The following is a 17,699-nucleotide window of genomic DNA, read 5'->3' on the forward strand; positions in this document are numbered from 1 at the left end:
CTTTATCCTGGCTTTCTTTGTGCTGCTGTCCATGTGGGCATTCATCTCAGTTGAGTGTGCTTGTAACTGTTATTGGCCAGGTATGTGAATAATTCTGTACCTTTGGTAACATAGGTGGCAGCATCTAGAGTGTTTGTGGTGCACTTTGGCTGATCTTCCACTGTTTATCACTGGTGAGGCCACTTCTTCCAACTCCTTTTCCTCCCGCCCACTTTACTTCAGCTTATCTTATCAGCTTCAAAAATGCATTTTCTATGGCCATCATATTAGATAGCCATTATTTTCCATGTGAAGAAGGTTATTTTCTTTAAACCTGTAATATTTGATTTGCTTTAAAACTAATGCCTAACAGGCTTCAGGATTATTTGATAAGAAAACTGACCCAGAAACACTGCTGAAGAATTCCTTGCTAATTTTGCTTTCCTTATGAAAGCAAACAGAAAGAATAAGAAGGCTGTTTACAGAAGGCACAGATTCAGACTTGGAGTCATTGCTTAAAGGTGTGACTGCTTCTCTCTGCAACCAGCTGCCTCATAGCTCCAGATAAAGCTGCCCACATGTCCCATGTGCTTGGTTGCATTTAGCTCTGCCTTCTGCATGCAGATTATACCTGCATCATGCAAGGTAACACAAGGAGACTATAACTTTCTCTCCAGATCTTGGGATTTTCTCCCTCTGCACATCCACCAAGAGAAGACCGTCTTGTCATCCCGCACATATCACTGTGGTCCTCTGAAAATCTATGCTGTACATAGACTTGTAGAAAGTCTTGAATTTTCATAGATTGCTGTTGTTTTTTCTGCTTTCAGCATCTGAGATATTTTTTGCAGGAAAATGCAATTCCGTTGCTGGAGGGCCTGAACGAGATCCCCAAGTCTTATTTGTAATTGAACAGCCATTTCTGAATATAAAACCTGGATGAGCAACCTGGACATATACAGAAGATCCACAGTACAGACAGCCCACCTTGAAGATGAATGTTTGTAGGTAAGTACCTTTTTAAATTTTATTTCTTCATTTTCGGGTGGATATTTATGTCTGAAAACAAAAACCCACAAACACCTATTTATTTATTATACATCTGCTTATGGAGTGTAGTTTGAGTGGTTTATCTTATTTGAAATATGACAGACTGAATGAATTCCTTCCTGGAAAATGTCAGCTTTTAGTTGGCTGACATCTCTTCATGAAATCAAGGCACGAAAGTAGAGAGAATTAGTTTTAGCAGCTGCAATGATAAATTGATCATCTGGATTGTACAGTTATGGATCAGGAAAAAAATGCAATCTGTTTTATTAAGGAATAATTGCTTCTTTGGTGTCCTGTGAGAAAATGAAGGAGCTAGAGATGATTGAAATCTGTGATTTAGCTTCACTCACAGGGATTTATGTGCCTCCTAAGAAATTCTGACAGCCTCCCTCCTGACACGTGAAGTCTCACTGCTGTGACTCTACAGAATGTACCGAGGAAGCTTTTTCTAGTTATAGTGGAACAAGAAATTGGAAAGTGATGGTGGAGGTCTCAAAAACATTGCAACTAATTGTAAAGCAGCCTTTGATTAAAACAAGGGTATCATACGGGCCTTGATCTTACAGTCTGATCAGCACACAGAGACCTCCTCCTTTTCACATCAGACTGCAAGATCATTTCTGGATCACATAGAGACCATGCTGCATTTAGACCAAAACAACTCACTCTCTACACAGATGCTATCACAAATGGCCGTGGTAGCTCTGTATATAGTATTAGCTTTTTGGATATAGCTTTTCAAACTCAAATGCCCACTTTTAGGAATCCAGCTCATAACAACAGACTATGTATAGTAATTGCGTTTTCTTTTCACTCCTTGGGGTATTGATGCCTCGTGCATATCAACTGTTTAATGGAGGTGGCCCAGGCTCAAAAATGATAGTCTTTAAAAGGTCTGAGATGCTCTGTCTTAGGTAGAAGAAATAATACTTCTTTTTCTACCACTGTACTTTATGTGAGCTCAGCTACGGACCCAAGAAAACCTTTAAGTGCCTAAGCAGCTCCTTAAAATCTCCGTTAGATATTTCGGTGGATCAGCATCATGTGAGACACTATTAAATGCCTTTTCTCTTAGACATCTGAGCATTGGTTACACACAGAGAAGTGATTTGGCTGGCAGTTTGGGAGGTAAGCTGTCATTAAGCTGTGGGCTTTCAGAAGACTCCCTGATAGCATTTCTGCAGCAATTGACAGTGCTAATTTTGTAAGTGTACTCCAGCTCTTTTTAAGATCATCTTGCTGGTGCAGCACAGATTAAATGTGCAGCTCCAATGTGTTGTTATGAGATGCCTTTTAAAATTCTATTGACAGCCTCTGGTGTAGAAACTTAGCCATCTGCTGCCGTCTGAAAGCATAGGAGGGAAAATCTATAGCTGGTGTAAATCCAGGCAAATCTCGCTGAGGAGGAGTTTGTCCCAAAGCTGCTAAATGGCAGACTAGACAAATACTATGACAGTGTTTTTGTGAAGATATCAGTCTCTGGGGTGCAACATCCCTTTCCAGCTTGGGAAATGCTTTGGAGTGTAATATATAATTATTTTTCTACATAGTTAACAGTGAAGTATATCAGGTGTTGTTTCTCCATAGGGGATTATCTGCATTACAGCTTCAAGACAGTAGATTCTATACAGATAAATCTTGATGATGGACAAACGCTTTACCAGGCAAGCATCTCACAAGGAGGACTAGGATAATATTTAAAATCAAAAGGCTATTGCAGAAAGCAGTAACTTTCTGTCACTGTCCTGCATCTATCTGGTTTGAGTTTACTGCGTCCATACAGTTGCCACAGTAGAAATGACTTCTGAAAAGAGATTTGGAACTATGAGCAGTAGTGGCGTTTTGGGGACTGTGCCTGCTGTCATGAAAGCGTGAGGTGGGTGAAGGGGACCCAAAAGCTGGAGAAGAATAAGAAAAAATGCTACAGTGCTGAAGATGAGAGCACGACAGTTCTAGGGGAAAAGAGGTGAGGTTGTTGTTTTGACTAGGCATGATTCGGTTGTGTTCTGCATTATTGACTTCAGTTAACTTTAATGGATTTGCAGAATATGAATTGCAAACACAGAACTACTTCCTCAGAATCCCTGCTTCTCAGCTCACAACAGCTGAGGTAAAAGATCTCTTCTTTAATGAGCAAAGCTAGTGGCAGATGCTCTTTTATTTCTGAAATCAGATCCTTATGATCATCACCACTTAGCAACTGTCAAAGAATAGTGTCTCACACAGGGCAGCCACCTGCCATGGGTTCTGGACCCAACTGCTGTGATGTGAAGCAAGATCATCTAACCTGACTCCTAGCTCTTGGGAGGAACTGGTGCAACTTGTGCTGAACTTGGCAGACTTACCTCTTCCCACTTTCTATGGGAATAAGAAACTGCTCTGTCCAATGGTGCACAGTAATGGGGTCAATGGAGTGCAGTGAAGCAGAAACAGAATGAGGATTACTGTTATAGTGGATAATTTCCAGTTACTCTTCATCTCTACTTTTCTGCTGCACAGCTAGGCCTACAATCTCCTGAGCGTTTGATGAATTTCTTCCTCCTATTTGGTGCTAAGCTTCTGCAAAACAGCCATGTGTTGCTACCTAGCATTAATATTACGCTGTCAAGTGGTGATGAAGTAAGTAGCTATGTGAGTGTTTCACACTGTCAGACAAGAAGGTATCAAGTCAACAACAAGCCTTTGTTGGGTGCAGCACTTAGATTGCAGCCATCTCATGCTTCCAACTGTAAATATTAATGGTATAAGTTAGACCTTTATTGGCTACATAATTCTTGCCTTAGCACGCTACATGACACTGTCACATTACTTAGTTAATGATATTCCTTGATAAAAATTTCTAGTATGTTTATATCCTAGTGTTTGTTCTTTTTTCTACTAGATGATGATCAGGGAAGACTTACATCAGAACGTTTTATATTCAAGAAAGACTTCGGAAGAGATGCAATACTCGGAAAATGTAAATGAAATTCTTATAAAAATCTGTAGAGCTCTACATCAATAATCACTCCTTGAAGTCTCAGATGTTTGATAATGAATTTACCATATTCTTACAGCCTTTTTTCTTTTTCGTGTACTTTCTTGTTGACAGGAGTGTTTGAGTCCGTCTCTCCCCACAAATTTAAATTCCAATCTTAGGGACTCTTGGATTAGTACTGCATACTTAGTGAAATACCTGGTCATAGTAGTGATAGTGCCAGCATTCAATACTGAACGTGATTTGGATGAAGCTTAATCTAGTAATTGCTTTTTATATTTCTGCTGAAGGTGCAAGAAGTTTATGAAGTCTCTTTTCATGTTATAGCCAGCACGGTACATGCGGGAGAGGTCTCTATAAATACGTTAGAGATTTCTCTTAAGTTTTTTGCTCCGTGCTTTTACCTTACTGCCACCTAAGGATAACTGATAGAAAATACATTGTAGTTCACATTAGATGAATTTACTCTAATATGCTAGGATTTAATGGCAGCATTGTTAATGTCTTTCTTCAAAGATTTCCTACACTTTCAGAAGATTTTCTCGAAGTTCATACTTCTTACGAAAAAATATGCTGGCTCACCTAATTGCATTTATTTCTGGTCCTCCAACATAAGGCATATTGACTGTGAGTAACTCAGCTCTGCTTCAGTCAGATGATTAATTTGGATGCATAGGTTTCTCAGTACGGGATGAAAGTAAGCATTTTATATAGTCTGCAGAGTCAGATCAAAATTCACCTTTATCTGCACATGCAAGCTCTTTTCACTACAGAAGCCCCTTGCTCTAATGGCTGTATGACGGCTCTCTCATTCTACCCTGGTCCTAACACTCCCACCAGGAGCAAGACCAATTGAGGTCTGGCTAGGACTTACCCCCAGGTCTCTACCTTTGGCTGTCTGCCACATGTTGGTGTTTGTACAGCCCTGAACAAGAAAGCTAGAGTCTGATGGGTAGTCTTTTTGATAATATAATGAATATTATGGAGCTGTTGCAAGCTGGGATTGTTCCTGTACACTGTTTATTTTGGAGGAGAATATGACATTCTCCAGGAACAGAGCAAGTGCTGCTGTCCATCCTCAGGCACCTGAGCTCAGTTTGAAGTCTACAATGTTGTTATTTAAGGTGGGGAATTAATCGTGTTCAGAAATAAACAAAAGATATTTAAAACTATCATAGAGTTACTGAAACTAAAGACTTTCTCATACTTCACCTTGCTCAGAGGAGTTATTGGTTTTGTCTTGAGCACTGCAATAGCCAGGAGTTTGTATAAATGGGGTACTCAGGAATTCATTCCTGAATGCCACCATGTGACTTGTTAAGCACTGAAGCATCTGCCCTTGGAAATGATTTTTATGTGCTTTATTCAAGCAGTGTGGTTAACTTTCCACGTTAACATATATTAACATTAATAGAATCTGTTGTAATTTAGTATATTCTCACATGAAATGGACCTCAAGTTCATTCTCCTTTGGAATTTAATGGTATGGACTTTGTTACACTTTAACTAAAGTAACTAAGTTAGGTCTAGTAACACTGAGCAGCCAAGACAAGGCAACACAGTAACTTTTTAAATTTTTAAAGGTTTATTGTACTGTATCCAAGAAAGGCAGAACACATTGCCAAACAGATACTTGGTTATCCTGCTCATATAGTGCTTGAGATCCTCTTAACGCTACCGTTCTCTTTTTCTTTTCTACCAACAACCAAAGCAGTTTGGAATGGTGCAAAAGCTGCTCTAGTTAAATAATTGCAAAGGTTTCTAAAGGGCACCGTTGCTGATTCCCCCTGTCCTTTCCACTGTGTTACAGCAGTATCACAGCAGTTTTTATTCTTCTTGAAAAGAGAATAAATAATGTTTGAATAAATTTGAGGACTATTGTTTTTACAGTTTGGTACACAGAATCTAAAATATTTAAGTAACAAGCTTTTCCTCCCATGTAGATGACTCTGTTTGAAAACATATAAGTGTTTCTGATCATTTGAACACAAAATATTTTTCAGATATTCAAGAATAGGATTTTTTTTATTGCTTTTTAGTGGACAAATATTCAAGAACTCTAATAAAGTGTGCAAAATATTTTCAGACACTGTTAGGAATGGAGTTTCATAACAAGAACTGAAAAGCACTCTGCACAAGAACATACTTCACATGCAGAACTCACCAAGAGATGCATAGGCAGATGAGCCTGCCACCCTTGCTTTATCTGGAAACATCATAACTCCATGGACCTTTCTGTAGTAATTGTAAGCATGTGAATCATTTCTGAGCACTATTCTGCCAGATGTATTTGTTATGCTTAGCTAGTATGTAGATAGGTGTAATGTGCTACAGGACTGCTGCTGTCTAAATAATGTAGTGGTTGCAGCCAGGGGCTATGGTTCCTATTTAAGTACTAAATAAAAATGAGGAGGTTTTTGTTAAAGTTCTTAATGGTGGTGGACAAGCTTCCCCTGAAGCCACCTTCCAATCTGGCAATAAATCCCATTTATAGCTTTGTACTTATCTCTCAATTCTGTTCATTTTAGTGAAGAGGACAAACACTGAATCCCAAGAGGTTGCTGCCAACTCCATATACATTGTCTTTTCCGTTATGAACTCCTCAACTTCCGTCCAGTATATTTTTCTTTTTAAAAGCAGTCAAGGACAAGCCCAGGCTTTATTTTTCATTTTGAAGGTGAGGCTGGAACTTGTTTTACTATGGAAACTTCTAGTGAGTTCACTAATTTGTATTTAAGGAATTAAAATATATTTATTTTATTGTCTGTTTTCAGTCTGCTTTTGGCTAGACTGTTCAGTGACATCGAGCATTATTGTTTGAAAGTCACTGGAAGACAGAATTATTTGTTTCTGCTCTTACAAATGTATGTATATTATATATATATATACATACATAAATATACATATATATACACACACACACACATATATACACGCACACACATATTTCTGAGTTAATTGTTCTAAAGAGCTGAAACAACTTTTAGTATATATTCTAGTATCACTGGAAGCCAGAAAAAATTTAAAAAAAAAAAAAAAAAAAAGAGAGAGAGAGAGAAAAATAAAATTAAAAAAAAAAAAGAACATTAATTTTCATGAACCATATGATAAAAAGCATGTAAAATTTAGTATCTGAACAATGCAGGCATGGAGTGCTCAAATGTGTTTGGAAGTGAGCAATGACTGAAGTAAATGCCCATGTGATGTGACTGAGAGTCTACAAGGAAAACATCAGAAGGTGAGAAAAGGAAAACAATGCTTCTGCAACATAAAGGATGGTGTACAGACAAAACATGTTAGTCTGAACGTTAAATGTGTTATGTGAATACCCTATTTGAGCCGATTCCTATACTGTGGAGTGTTAGGCTGTCATATGACATCTGGGCTCCCTTTGCTGCTTATATTTACCACATACATTAAATATTCAGCTGCTTTGCACTGATGCGTGCAGTAATGTCGGCCTCATGAGGAGTGTTCTTGTCTTTCCCAGCTAAGACACATCAGATAACCTTATCGTCTTTGCAACCTAATGTTTCTGTACCTTATGTTATGGCACATATTAAATGTGTTTCTTGCAATACTCTTTTAGAAGTTTTAGTTCAATCCTGTGTTTTGAAAGCAGACTAATAGAAAGTAGCAGAGGATATTAAGGAGCTCTGGAAAAAAAATAAAAAAACAGCTACAAAAACAGCAATGTGACATTTGCAATGACTTTCAGAGCAGAACCGCTTGTTTTACAACTCTAAAGATGTTTGTTCTGACTCTGCATCTGACCTGGCACAGGAATGAATGTCCCCATACCATCAACAGCAGCAAGTCTGCCTTTGTGGCTGACCTACACAATCGTGAGACTGCAGTGAGTTTATCTGTGCTGTGCTGCATTCCTCTCTGAGGAGCTGACAGTGCAGGGCTGCTCTGTAAGGCACTGCAGCAACAACTCACCAGCAGCCCACCTCCTCCTGCTGCCTGCCTGTCTGGGCTCCAGCAGCATCAGGAAAGCGGGCAGGTGCATTGGGGAAGACAAAACCCCAGTAAGTGCCTGCATGCCCTGTGGCTAAAGCCTTGCCCTCACTGTGCTGCCCGCCTCTGCGTCTCACTTGCTGTGCATGAGGAGCAATAGGTGAGTGCAGCTCCTCAGCCTGGACAGCAGCACTTTCCAGATCCAGTTGACTTTCCTGTCTTTGCTTCGTTTTGCCACATCCCTGGCCTAGCTGATGAGCAATACTGGTCTAGTGTTGAGCATTTGAACTTAGGCTAAGAACAAAAATGATAATGCTGCCTCAAAATAATCGCACATGAGTATGACTTAAAAACAAAACAAAATCTATCCTGTATTTCTGGCATGATGGGACTCTTTGGACCTTCTCCAAGCCTGATGAGAGTACTGACTGAGAACTGATGCAGTGTGAGAACTAGCCAGTATGGCTCTATTTGTGATGGTATTCCTCTATAGCTCTTCAAATACTTTCCATCTCTGTGGGTATTGGCAAGGAAGAAGTACGTAAGGCAAACAGGTAAAGCTATGGTGAGACTGAGAAAAACTAGTCTCGGTATTACATTCCTGATGTCCATGTCTTTTATTCGAATGATCATTATCCATTAATGGCTTCACAAGGATGAATAAGTAAATAGTTAGAGAATGCATTATTCATGAATCACTAGGCTTTAATTATTGTAATTAAGTATCATTTGCTACGTTCACATTACTAAGCCTTGTAGTTAATGAATACATTAGCTAATTGCTGCAGTGCCAATTCAATCAAAATTCTGTGTGCCTGTGCTATGGAAGCCTGAGAGAGCTTTACTGAATTCAGATTCAATATTGAACATACTTTACATGCTTATCAGTGTATTTTTAATGACACTAAATGTGAATTGTAACCTGCAGTGCATGACGCTTGTCCTTGTGCCCTGGAGGATCAAATGATACCAGCTGGAAGCAACAGCAGCACACATCAGAGAACACAGAATTAGCAGAACTTGTATTCTGGGATGTGAAATCTAGCATTGCTTTCAAGATTCATGTATATTCACAAGTACAATAGGAGAGGGTATGCTTTGTGAGGAAGTGCTGTCCCAAAGGTGCAGCTGATGATAATGCTCAAAAAACAATTTTAAAGTACATCCTGAGCTGTTTGCCAGTCAGCATAGGGATTGCATTTGCCTCAGCATAGGGATGCCTTTTGCTATGCACAGCACAGGCAGAATGGGCTTTGGGGCCTAATGGGACCTCATAGTACTCCTGAAACACAAAGTGAAAGGATCACAAACTTTCCATTTATTTTATTTTACTCTCTGAAGATGTATTGCAGGTAATAGTTGTCTAAGTGTTACAGAATGATGTCCTGCTGGAGTTTTTTTGTGGCTATTTTATTAGGTTATAGTAACCAGTGGTTCTTGAGGTGGTAATTTGAAGAACTTTTCACTGCAAACATTTATAGGGAAAATCACTACATCAAACTGCAAAAATTTGTTCAAGAGCTAAAAGATGATTTAGAGAACTAGAGTTTCCGTCCAGCTGGACCTCAGGGTGTCAGGCCAGGGAAAATATTTGCAATGGGAAAAAAAAAAAAAAAAAAAAAAAAAAAAAAGGAAACCTGATTTAATTCACTGTGAGTTTGAAGCATATTTTTTGATATTTTTTGTTTCACTAACTTATTATAGTCACATAGCATACAGCACTGAGCAAACTGTGTATTGAATCTAGTTTCTTAAAAATTAAATTATCTGGGACTAAAAGAATTCAATAAGCATTCAGCATCAAGGATTCTTTCACAAACACTTGGGTTCCTTTTGGCTAAGACAGAATGCTGCTGGCAGAACTTGAATTGCAGTAGCAGAGGAGCATCACTCAGAACCTGTTTTTTTAAGGGTCAGAAGTAAGAACTATTGTCAGTACAGCAATTCTAAGTTTTCCATTCTCTATGCACACTTCCCCAGTGCAATACTGCTCCTTTGTTTCCCTCACTCGTTAAAGAATACCCTTTTACTCCTCCCACAGCTGATGCAGATACTTTTGCTTCCCCTTTTAGTACCTCAACCACTGCTATCTTTCCCCTCTTTTCAGAATCTTTCTTTTTTCTTCAAGCTCTATCACTGCTACTTCTCATTGCCCATATTTATGAATGACAGTTATTGAGATGAAAAAACATTTGAACCTTAGCGTCAAAATAGAGGGATCCATTACTGCTAGTGTCAATGTTCATAATCACAAGCCATACCTCCCAATACAGTGAACTTGCTTGTTTGCTTTCATTCATCTATGAAGATCTTGCTGCTATATCTCAATTTTAAACATTAAAATCTTTAACCTCTTAGATCCTAAAAAATCTTTGCAATTGGATGTACTTACAAAAAACTAGTGCTTAGCAAAGCTTTTTTTCATTTTTGCTTCTAAAGCTGTTTCCTTTAAAATGGCTTATCTTTCTGTGAAAGTATATATTCCAAAAAATAATTTTAATTAATCTGGAATTTGTTTCCTTTTTCTGTTTAATGTTATAAACTAGAAATATGAAGTCCGTTCTCAACTAGAGATCCGTGCACAGGTCAGAACCAGCTTATAGGCTATGATGTAACTCAAAGGGAAGAAATGACCTGTCAGAATGTTAGCAGAGGCCTTCCAACACCCAGCAGTTTTGTAAGTATTGACAGTACAAAAGGAGAAAGCAGGTAATAAGAGTCACTTTGAGCCCTGCAGACCCTTTAAGCGCTCCTTCTCTGAGTTGCTGGTTTGGGTCTTGTCAGTTGGGTTGTGCTACGCAACTGCCCTTGGACACATAACAGAGCTGCAGCTGGGGAGGCACTGGCAGCTGAATAGCTGCCCCAGGCACTGCCAGCACTACTGCAGAGCAATGGGGAAATGCAGCCTCTGCTGGTGTGTGTAAGGTGGTAATATCAGAAGAAACGACACACTTGAAGCAAATGGACAGAGCTGTCAGCAGGAAATGAGAAGCAGACATAGAGACAAAGGCAGAAGGTTTATTTTGTGCAATGACAGGAAAGTTCTGTACACGTACATGATGTAGTTGAACATATGGAAATATAGAGGGGAGAGGAGCACAGCTGAAGTCAGAAGATGTTTCATGATGACAAGGCATTAGAGGAAGGAAAGAATTAAATTGCAAGAACAGACAATATTTGTGTAGCATGTACTCAAAGACTGAACTGCTGCTCTGCAGGTAACAAACTCTAAATGTACGTGAAAGCTCACACATTCCTTTAAATCCATTTAAAACTTTTGTGCAGTCATCACATTTCTGGTATTGAATAGAAAAAGTTTTGGAATCTCCATACAGATATATTTGTTGGTTTGCATGCTGCAATGATAGCTATTGCTTGTCAGGCATACAGTTAATACATGTACTTTTTCTAGCTTTCTTCAACGTTAATTACTTGCTTATAAAGAGGGAAGGACCTTTCATATGAACAGCGCTTTTTTTTTTAAAGAGCAATAAACATAAAAACTACCCAAATCACTTTTTAAGATAAATATAACAAAGATATTATCCTAATAAATGTAGCTGTTACCATCATTACTATATTGTGCTTAAGTTTTCATACTAAGGCAAATGCTCAATACAGGAATGTGTGGCATTTCACAGGGATGAATCATTGTATTTGCTGCAAATGCACAAAAGAATGTGAGGGTTTTCTGAAAATAGGAACCTTATTTAATAATACCAGTGTTGCTGCAATTATGCTTGGAATGAAGTTCAAAAAAAAATCAATCTGGGGACATCTCTGAAAGATGAGAAATAAAAGAGAGACTTGATTCTCAGGCAATGACTTCTGCTGCATTTTACTGTAGCAAAATGAGAACTTTAACATATCACTTATCACTCTCTGGAGTCACAAAACCTCTTCAAATAACTCTAATCTTTCCTATAACTTTGCTACATGCCACTATCATTTGAGATCTCTATTTTAGATGGCTAAAAGGAGTATGGAATATATACAAATATAATACAATCATCAGTGCCCAGAGAAATATTTGCACAGTTCACAAATGCTTTTTGCATTGAAGCATTGTTCAGAAAAAATCACTTTCACTGTTGTTTTATATTTAGCAGTGTCCTTCATTTGTGTTGACTCTCCCAAAGGCATCCACAAATTCAGATATTTTACATTTCCTACATTTTTTCTTTCCTTTTTTTTTTTGTTGTTTCTAGATCTCCCAGTGTATGTAATTTTCATTATTTAAAGAGTCCATGTACAGCCACTCAACTGAAGTACCTTGGTTACTTCATGTGAAGGAACAAAAGGTTGTACTTTAGTCTATTGAGTCTACCTACTGATAGAGAGACTTTCTGAAATTTGAAGAAATCTTTGGAAAATACAGCAAATTTGTAATTTCAAAATCTAATATACTTCCTGGGCCTTACTTGAGAGAGGAATTCTAATGAAAAATGAGATAGCCACAGTTTATCTCAGAGTGATGCACTGGAGGTGTAGAGGCTAATGGAGCAGAGGTACAGGATTGCCACTAATCCGAGTGGATGTACAAGGGGCCCCATTGCTGATCCATAATGTTATTTATCCAAAAGCACCATACTTGGTATCGCAGGTGGGAGACCAAATGGCCGAAAACTAGCAATGAAAGTATTATGTGGTGCAGAGATTGTGACACCAGTAAGATTTAATGGTAAAATTAACCTCTCTGAGGGCAACAAATGGCTTTGCCAGCCATTGCATAGTGCTTGAATGCTACCACAGGTGTATCTTAAAGTTCCCCTTGTTATGTCTTACTTTCTGATCTCCTCCACTGTTTGTGCTGACAGCGTGCATGTAGTGAAATGGTCTATTGGTGTGGGGTTGAGACACTTTTTAAGATTTGCTAGCGTTTGTTCTAATATGAAGAAGTGAAAGCACTAACACAGATCCAAAGCAGTTCATCAAACAGGCAAGAACTCGGACCTGAGCACTGCATCACAAAGTTCCCATCATTCACTTTCTTATATCTTATAAAGTAACATGATATTACTGAAGGGTTTGCTTCCACGTTACAACCAGAGTTGAAGAACATTTGTATAAAACTGAATGTTTCACATAAGTTCAAAAAACATATAAAATGATTTTTCAAACTCAGATGCTTGCATTGCTTTGCTAAGCTCTTTGGTCAAGGCATCTTCTGTTTTGCTAAACCAAGAGTCAAAGGGTTGCTAATAGTCTTCCTGGTCACCCCACTCGACTGCTGGATCATCATCCATTCTCAAAATAAGATAGGAGAGAAGCTGAAAGAGATTCTGCCACAACAGTAAAGAGACAAAGAAGGAGAGGTCGCTTACATCGATCTCACAGCGGTCCCCAGCATAGTTCACGTCGCAGAGGCAGTGGAATTTGTTGAGCAGGTTTTGGCAGAGGCCTCCATTCAGGCATGGATCAGAGCTGCACTCATCAATGTCCTTTTCACACCTACAGAGAAGAGTGCAAAAAAGTGAGATCCTGAAATCAGGTACAAAATGCATTAAACTGGCACATTTTTAATTCAGAAACTTTTAATGAGAAGGCTGCTCCATTTGAAATCTGTAGTATATTTCCACATGTGTTTGTGGTCTTCAGAGAATCTTATTAATGACTTGATTATCCTCTCTTAAATCTTGAACTTCCTGTGTTACTTTCAAACATAGATAGTTAAGCCAGAAATTTCATTTCTGTGGAGCATTTCCTGGTTAACGGTGCTTAGCAAAGTGAAATGAAAGCTGGTGTGTGGTTTTAGAGCTGGATACAGCACAAGTCCTGCTGAGCACTTGCTGGTCCATTTTCATCGTTACTGCAAGCTGAGGGCACAATTTCCTTCTCGATATTTTAGATCTAAGTGAAACAAAAGCACATTATTTCACAACTGAATGCCCCTGGGAATGTTCTCCCATTTCTTATCTCAATTTGAAGTGTCAGTAGATGTCCAGCACTATCTCCTATAAGGACTCTCTGAGAGGGTGTGGGCACTGAGAATGTTAAGAAAGGCAGTTGCAGAATACGGTTTTTAAAAGCTTAAATTTTTATCATTATAAGCTTTTCAGTAATTCTGATGAGAAAGGAAATTTAAGTTCTAATAATTTCTTAAGGCAACCAACCATGAATGAAAAGCATTTGCAACTGTTTAAAAACTGGTAACAATTTGGTGATTCTCTGTCCTGACGAAGCTTCCCCTGAATTCCCTGCCTTCATTTTTTCAAGTACTGATAATGGTCAATACTGTGTTTTTCCAGATTAAGTATCACATTTACTATCGAAGTAGGACGTGTGAAATTCACAGAAAATTTCCAGGAATTGTTTTGTTTAATTATATCCATTAGCACTCAAGATGTTGTTAAGTGTTACATTAGAGATGTGCTGCTCTTTGCATTAAACACTTAGCTGGTTTTCTTTATTAATCCATGAAAAAGTTCCATGGATTAATAAACTACATTTTTACATACATCAGAAAGCTGAAAATTAAGTATTAATGAAATCCATAAAAATTACATAGCTATGAACTTCCCCATGCAAATCTGAAAAACAAAGTACAGGAAGACTTTTAAACCTCACTCTCTTTGGTGATTTTGAAAACTGTCTGATTTCAGTGACATAGAAGACACAGCTACATTTTCTTTTATTTAATCTTTTCAAGTTTTCCTTTCCCCTTATTATTTGCTATTTTTTTCCTTGTAATCCCAAGTCAATTGAATGACATAGAAATACACCCCCTTTTTTTTTTTTTTTTTTTTTTTTTAAATTGTACATCATTAGTTTTCTTAGGGATGAAATACTGTCTTGAAGCCAAAATGCCTGCTTTACTATTCTAATCAATAAATAGATTGAAGGGTTTTGTTTTGAATTTTCATGTTAACTGATACATTTGAAATTATTCTGAAAAAATGTTAACTGATTGAGGTGAAATTTTTTTTTCTTATGTATTAAGTTCTGCAAACAGAAATATTCCTGGTTTATGATGTGTCAGCCTGGAGGAAAAGAGGACAAATGGTCAATTTTAGACATTTGAGAAGAATGCCTTGCTTTGATTGTCAGTTATAGTGCAGTACGATTGGTGCAAGGCTGCTACTCAGTATGAGGATCACGGGAACTATAAAATAGACATTATTGCCAGCCAGTGGAGTGGATGTAAGCAAGGCTCATTCCCAGAGCTGCTTTTAGCAAGTTGCCTGGCAGGGGAAGGAAGAGGGAAAAAGCACTTTGACTTGTCTTGAAGTCCTGAAAAGAGTATACACTGAAGAAATGCCTGAGAACATGCTTTCATTATTTTATTATTTTATTTCTTTAGCTTTTTTTTTTTTTTTTTTTTTTTTTTTTTTTTTTTCAGTGTGGCATGCAGGCCTTCTGGCTGAGTTAAAGAGTACAGTGCAGATGTGTCAGCCAACTACACTGTGCAATGAGTGGGTGGAAATTTTCATTTCATCTGTCCTTTTTGGTTTACTGTGCAGGTTCCACGAAGTCAGTGAATTAAGCAGATTTTGAAAGAATGAAAACTATTTGTTGAAACACTGCTTTGTGTTTGCAAAGCCAGCACAGCTTGGTCCTGCTGAATGTTTGGATATTGCACTCTGATGTAATGTTAATTGCACTGCAAGTGAAAGTTATTAGTTTTCTGTTTATGTTCTGTGTACCTTTTCTTACTATTTAGAAATTTGCCATTACTTCAGGCCATATTATGACTGGGATGATGTCCTCTTATGTTTTTACAACACCTTATGCACTGAGACCTTCAGACCTCCCTGCTGCAGAGGTGTTTGTAGAGAATCAACAAGTGGTAAGAAATCATGCAGCAAACTGCTACAAGATACAAATTGGGATGGCCCCTTCTATTTCATACTATAATATGTAAGAAGTATTTCTCAACTTTTATTTCAAATAATAATTCTTTTTTCATATTTTGGCATTCGGTAAAGAAAATAACACTTCCACATATTTCACATCATTTTATCCCTGTAGGAGAATAGATTGTTTATTTACAATGGATACATGTGAAAATAGGACAGCTTGGCTTATTTATGTGTCAGCATGTATTCTGGCTAATTTTTATACATATATGAATAGGATATACGTGTTTATGTGTGCCTATAGATATACAGAAAAATAACATTCCAGTGTGCCTACATACAACTTTGGCATTGAATCCAAAGAGCAGGAGTTGTACAACACTCACTAAGAAATAAAGGCTTGCACTGGCATTAGTGGTGCTGTACTGGACTGACCCCTCTTGAGCTAATTTGTAATTTTTGCCTAAGTAAGACTGTTATACTTTCAGGCCCTCGGGCAAAGAACTACTACACTTGACAACCAGCTTTTTCTGTATTTCTGCAGGAGAGTAATTTCTCTATGGATGGCAAACCCTTGGAATGACTTTTGTAAGAACTGTTCCATAAAGTGAAGCATCTCACCGTTCTCCAACAAATCCTGGCAGGCACATGCAGGCCAGCTTGCCTCCAAGATCAGTACAGTTGCCATAATTGTAACAGGTGAGATTTCTGTCTTCATTCCCACAAACTGTATAGGGTAATCTTCGATACCTGGATAAATAGAAAGGCAATGACAGCTGTTATTTGCTCTCTCCTTGTTCACTTCTAAATGCCGTGTTCTCACTTTTCCTGAGTCTAGTCCATTGCGTTAGCGGAAAATGTTTAGATCTACCTTGCAAATTTGTTGTTTGAATGCAGAACTTACCACTGCTAGTATCTGAACAGTGAGAGCTGCACTCCTGTTGGCAAATGCCATCCAGTGCAAACAGGGGAGGCATCATATTTTACCCATGGATGACCACACAGTTCTGGAATACACACACAGCTTGTTGCCTCCTTGGTTCTCTCCCTCGTAGGAAAACCCCGTGCCTGTGTGCACTCACAGGCAGGTGCCTGGGCCTGGCCATGCCTGCATGGTGAGGGATGGGCTGTGGAGGGTGGGTGCCAACACTACACAAAGGCAGAGCTGGTGTCTAGGACTGCACAGTGTGTTTGGGTCCACTTACTTAACTACCTGAATTTGAAGTTGCTTTCTCAAGGATGCACTAAGTTCTGCCACCAACCCCAGGGTCACAACAGCTTGGGTGTCACGTTGCAGCATGTGGCTGCAAAGAGTAGAAGGATGTTTGAACAACTAACACTTTTTCTTGAATCTAATCTCTTTAAAAAAAAAAAAAATCCTTACATTCAGACCAACATGACTGTATGATGAAAATAACTAACTGCTGGTAGTAGGTCAGAATATAAAAAGGTATAATTGTTTAGGGACTTTCACCTAAAAATTAAATTAGAGAAAAGAGATTCTTAGCTGTGGTAGCTGTAGAAATTAGCTGTTTAATATCTTTGCCCTCTCGGAAGGGAGAAACATACAGTGTGAAGAGAAGGGCAAGTGAAGGGAGGGCTTGCTCCCCTCACAGTGGATTGTCTGGAAGGAACTCTAAGCAGTACAGTGAGATCAGCAGATGTGATGCATAGAGTGGGCTGTGTGGTGCCACAGCCAGCAGAACTGCTGGGCTGAGAGAAGCCTAGAAGGAAAAGACACACCTAGCAAACATGCTATAGGTGGGGAAAAAAAGTTTTTTACAAACTCTTCTCTACTTGTTTCTCTTACCCACCCACTAAGACTTTCACTAGTTTGCTGTTATTCTGATAAAACATAGTTTCAGAGATTCAAAACGTTTTCAAAATCCTTGCAATGCATCTACCTCAGCTGTCCAGCTGACTTGTAATGCTGCCAG

The 17,699-nt window shown here is 38.5% G+C and overlaps 1 protein-coding gene across 1 annotated transcript in view; it reads right to left on the minus strand.

The window, feature by feature from the left end:
* The window catches only part of CRB1 (crumbs cell polarity complex component 1), a 92,255-nt gene that overhangs the window by 8,951 nt on the left and 65,605 nt on the right, over positions 1-17,699 (minus strand). Inside the window, exons 10-11 of the mRNA XM_048946527.1 lie at positions 16,384-16,512; positions 13,291-13,417 (exon numbers count right to left, since the gene is read on the minus strand). Of these exons, the coding sequence (XP_048802484.1) occupies positions 13,291-13,417; positions 16,384-16,512 (256 nt within the window). The remainder of the gene's footprint in view (positions 1-13,290; positions 13,418-16,383; positions 16,513-17,699) is intronic.

This window comes from Lagopus muta, chromosome 5 (genome assembly GCF_023343835.1).
Source record: "Lagopus muta isolate bLagMut1 chromosome 5, bLagMut1 primary, whole genome shotgun sequence".
NCBI lineage: Eukaryota > Metazoa > Chordata > Aves > Galliformes > Phasianidae > Lagopus > Lagopus muta.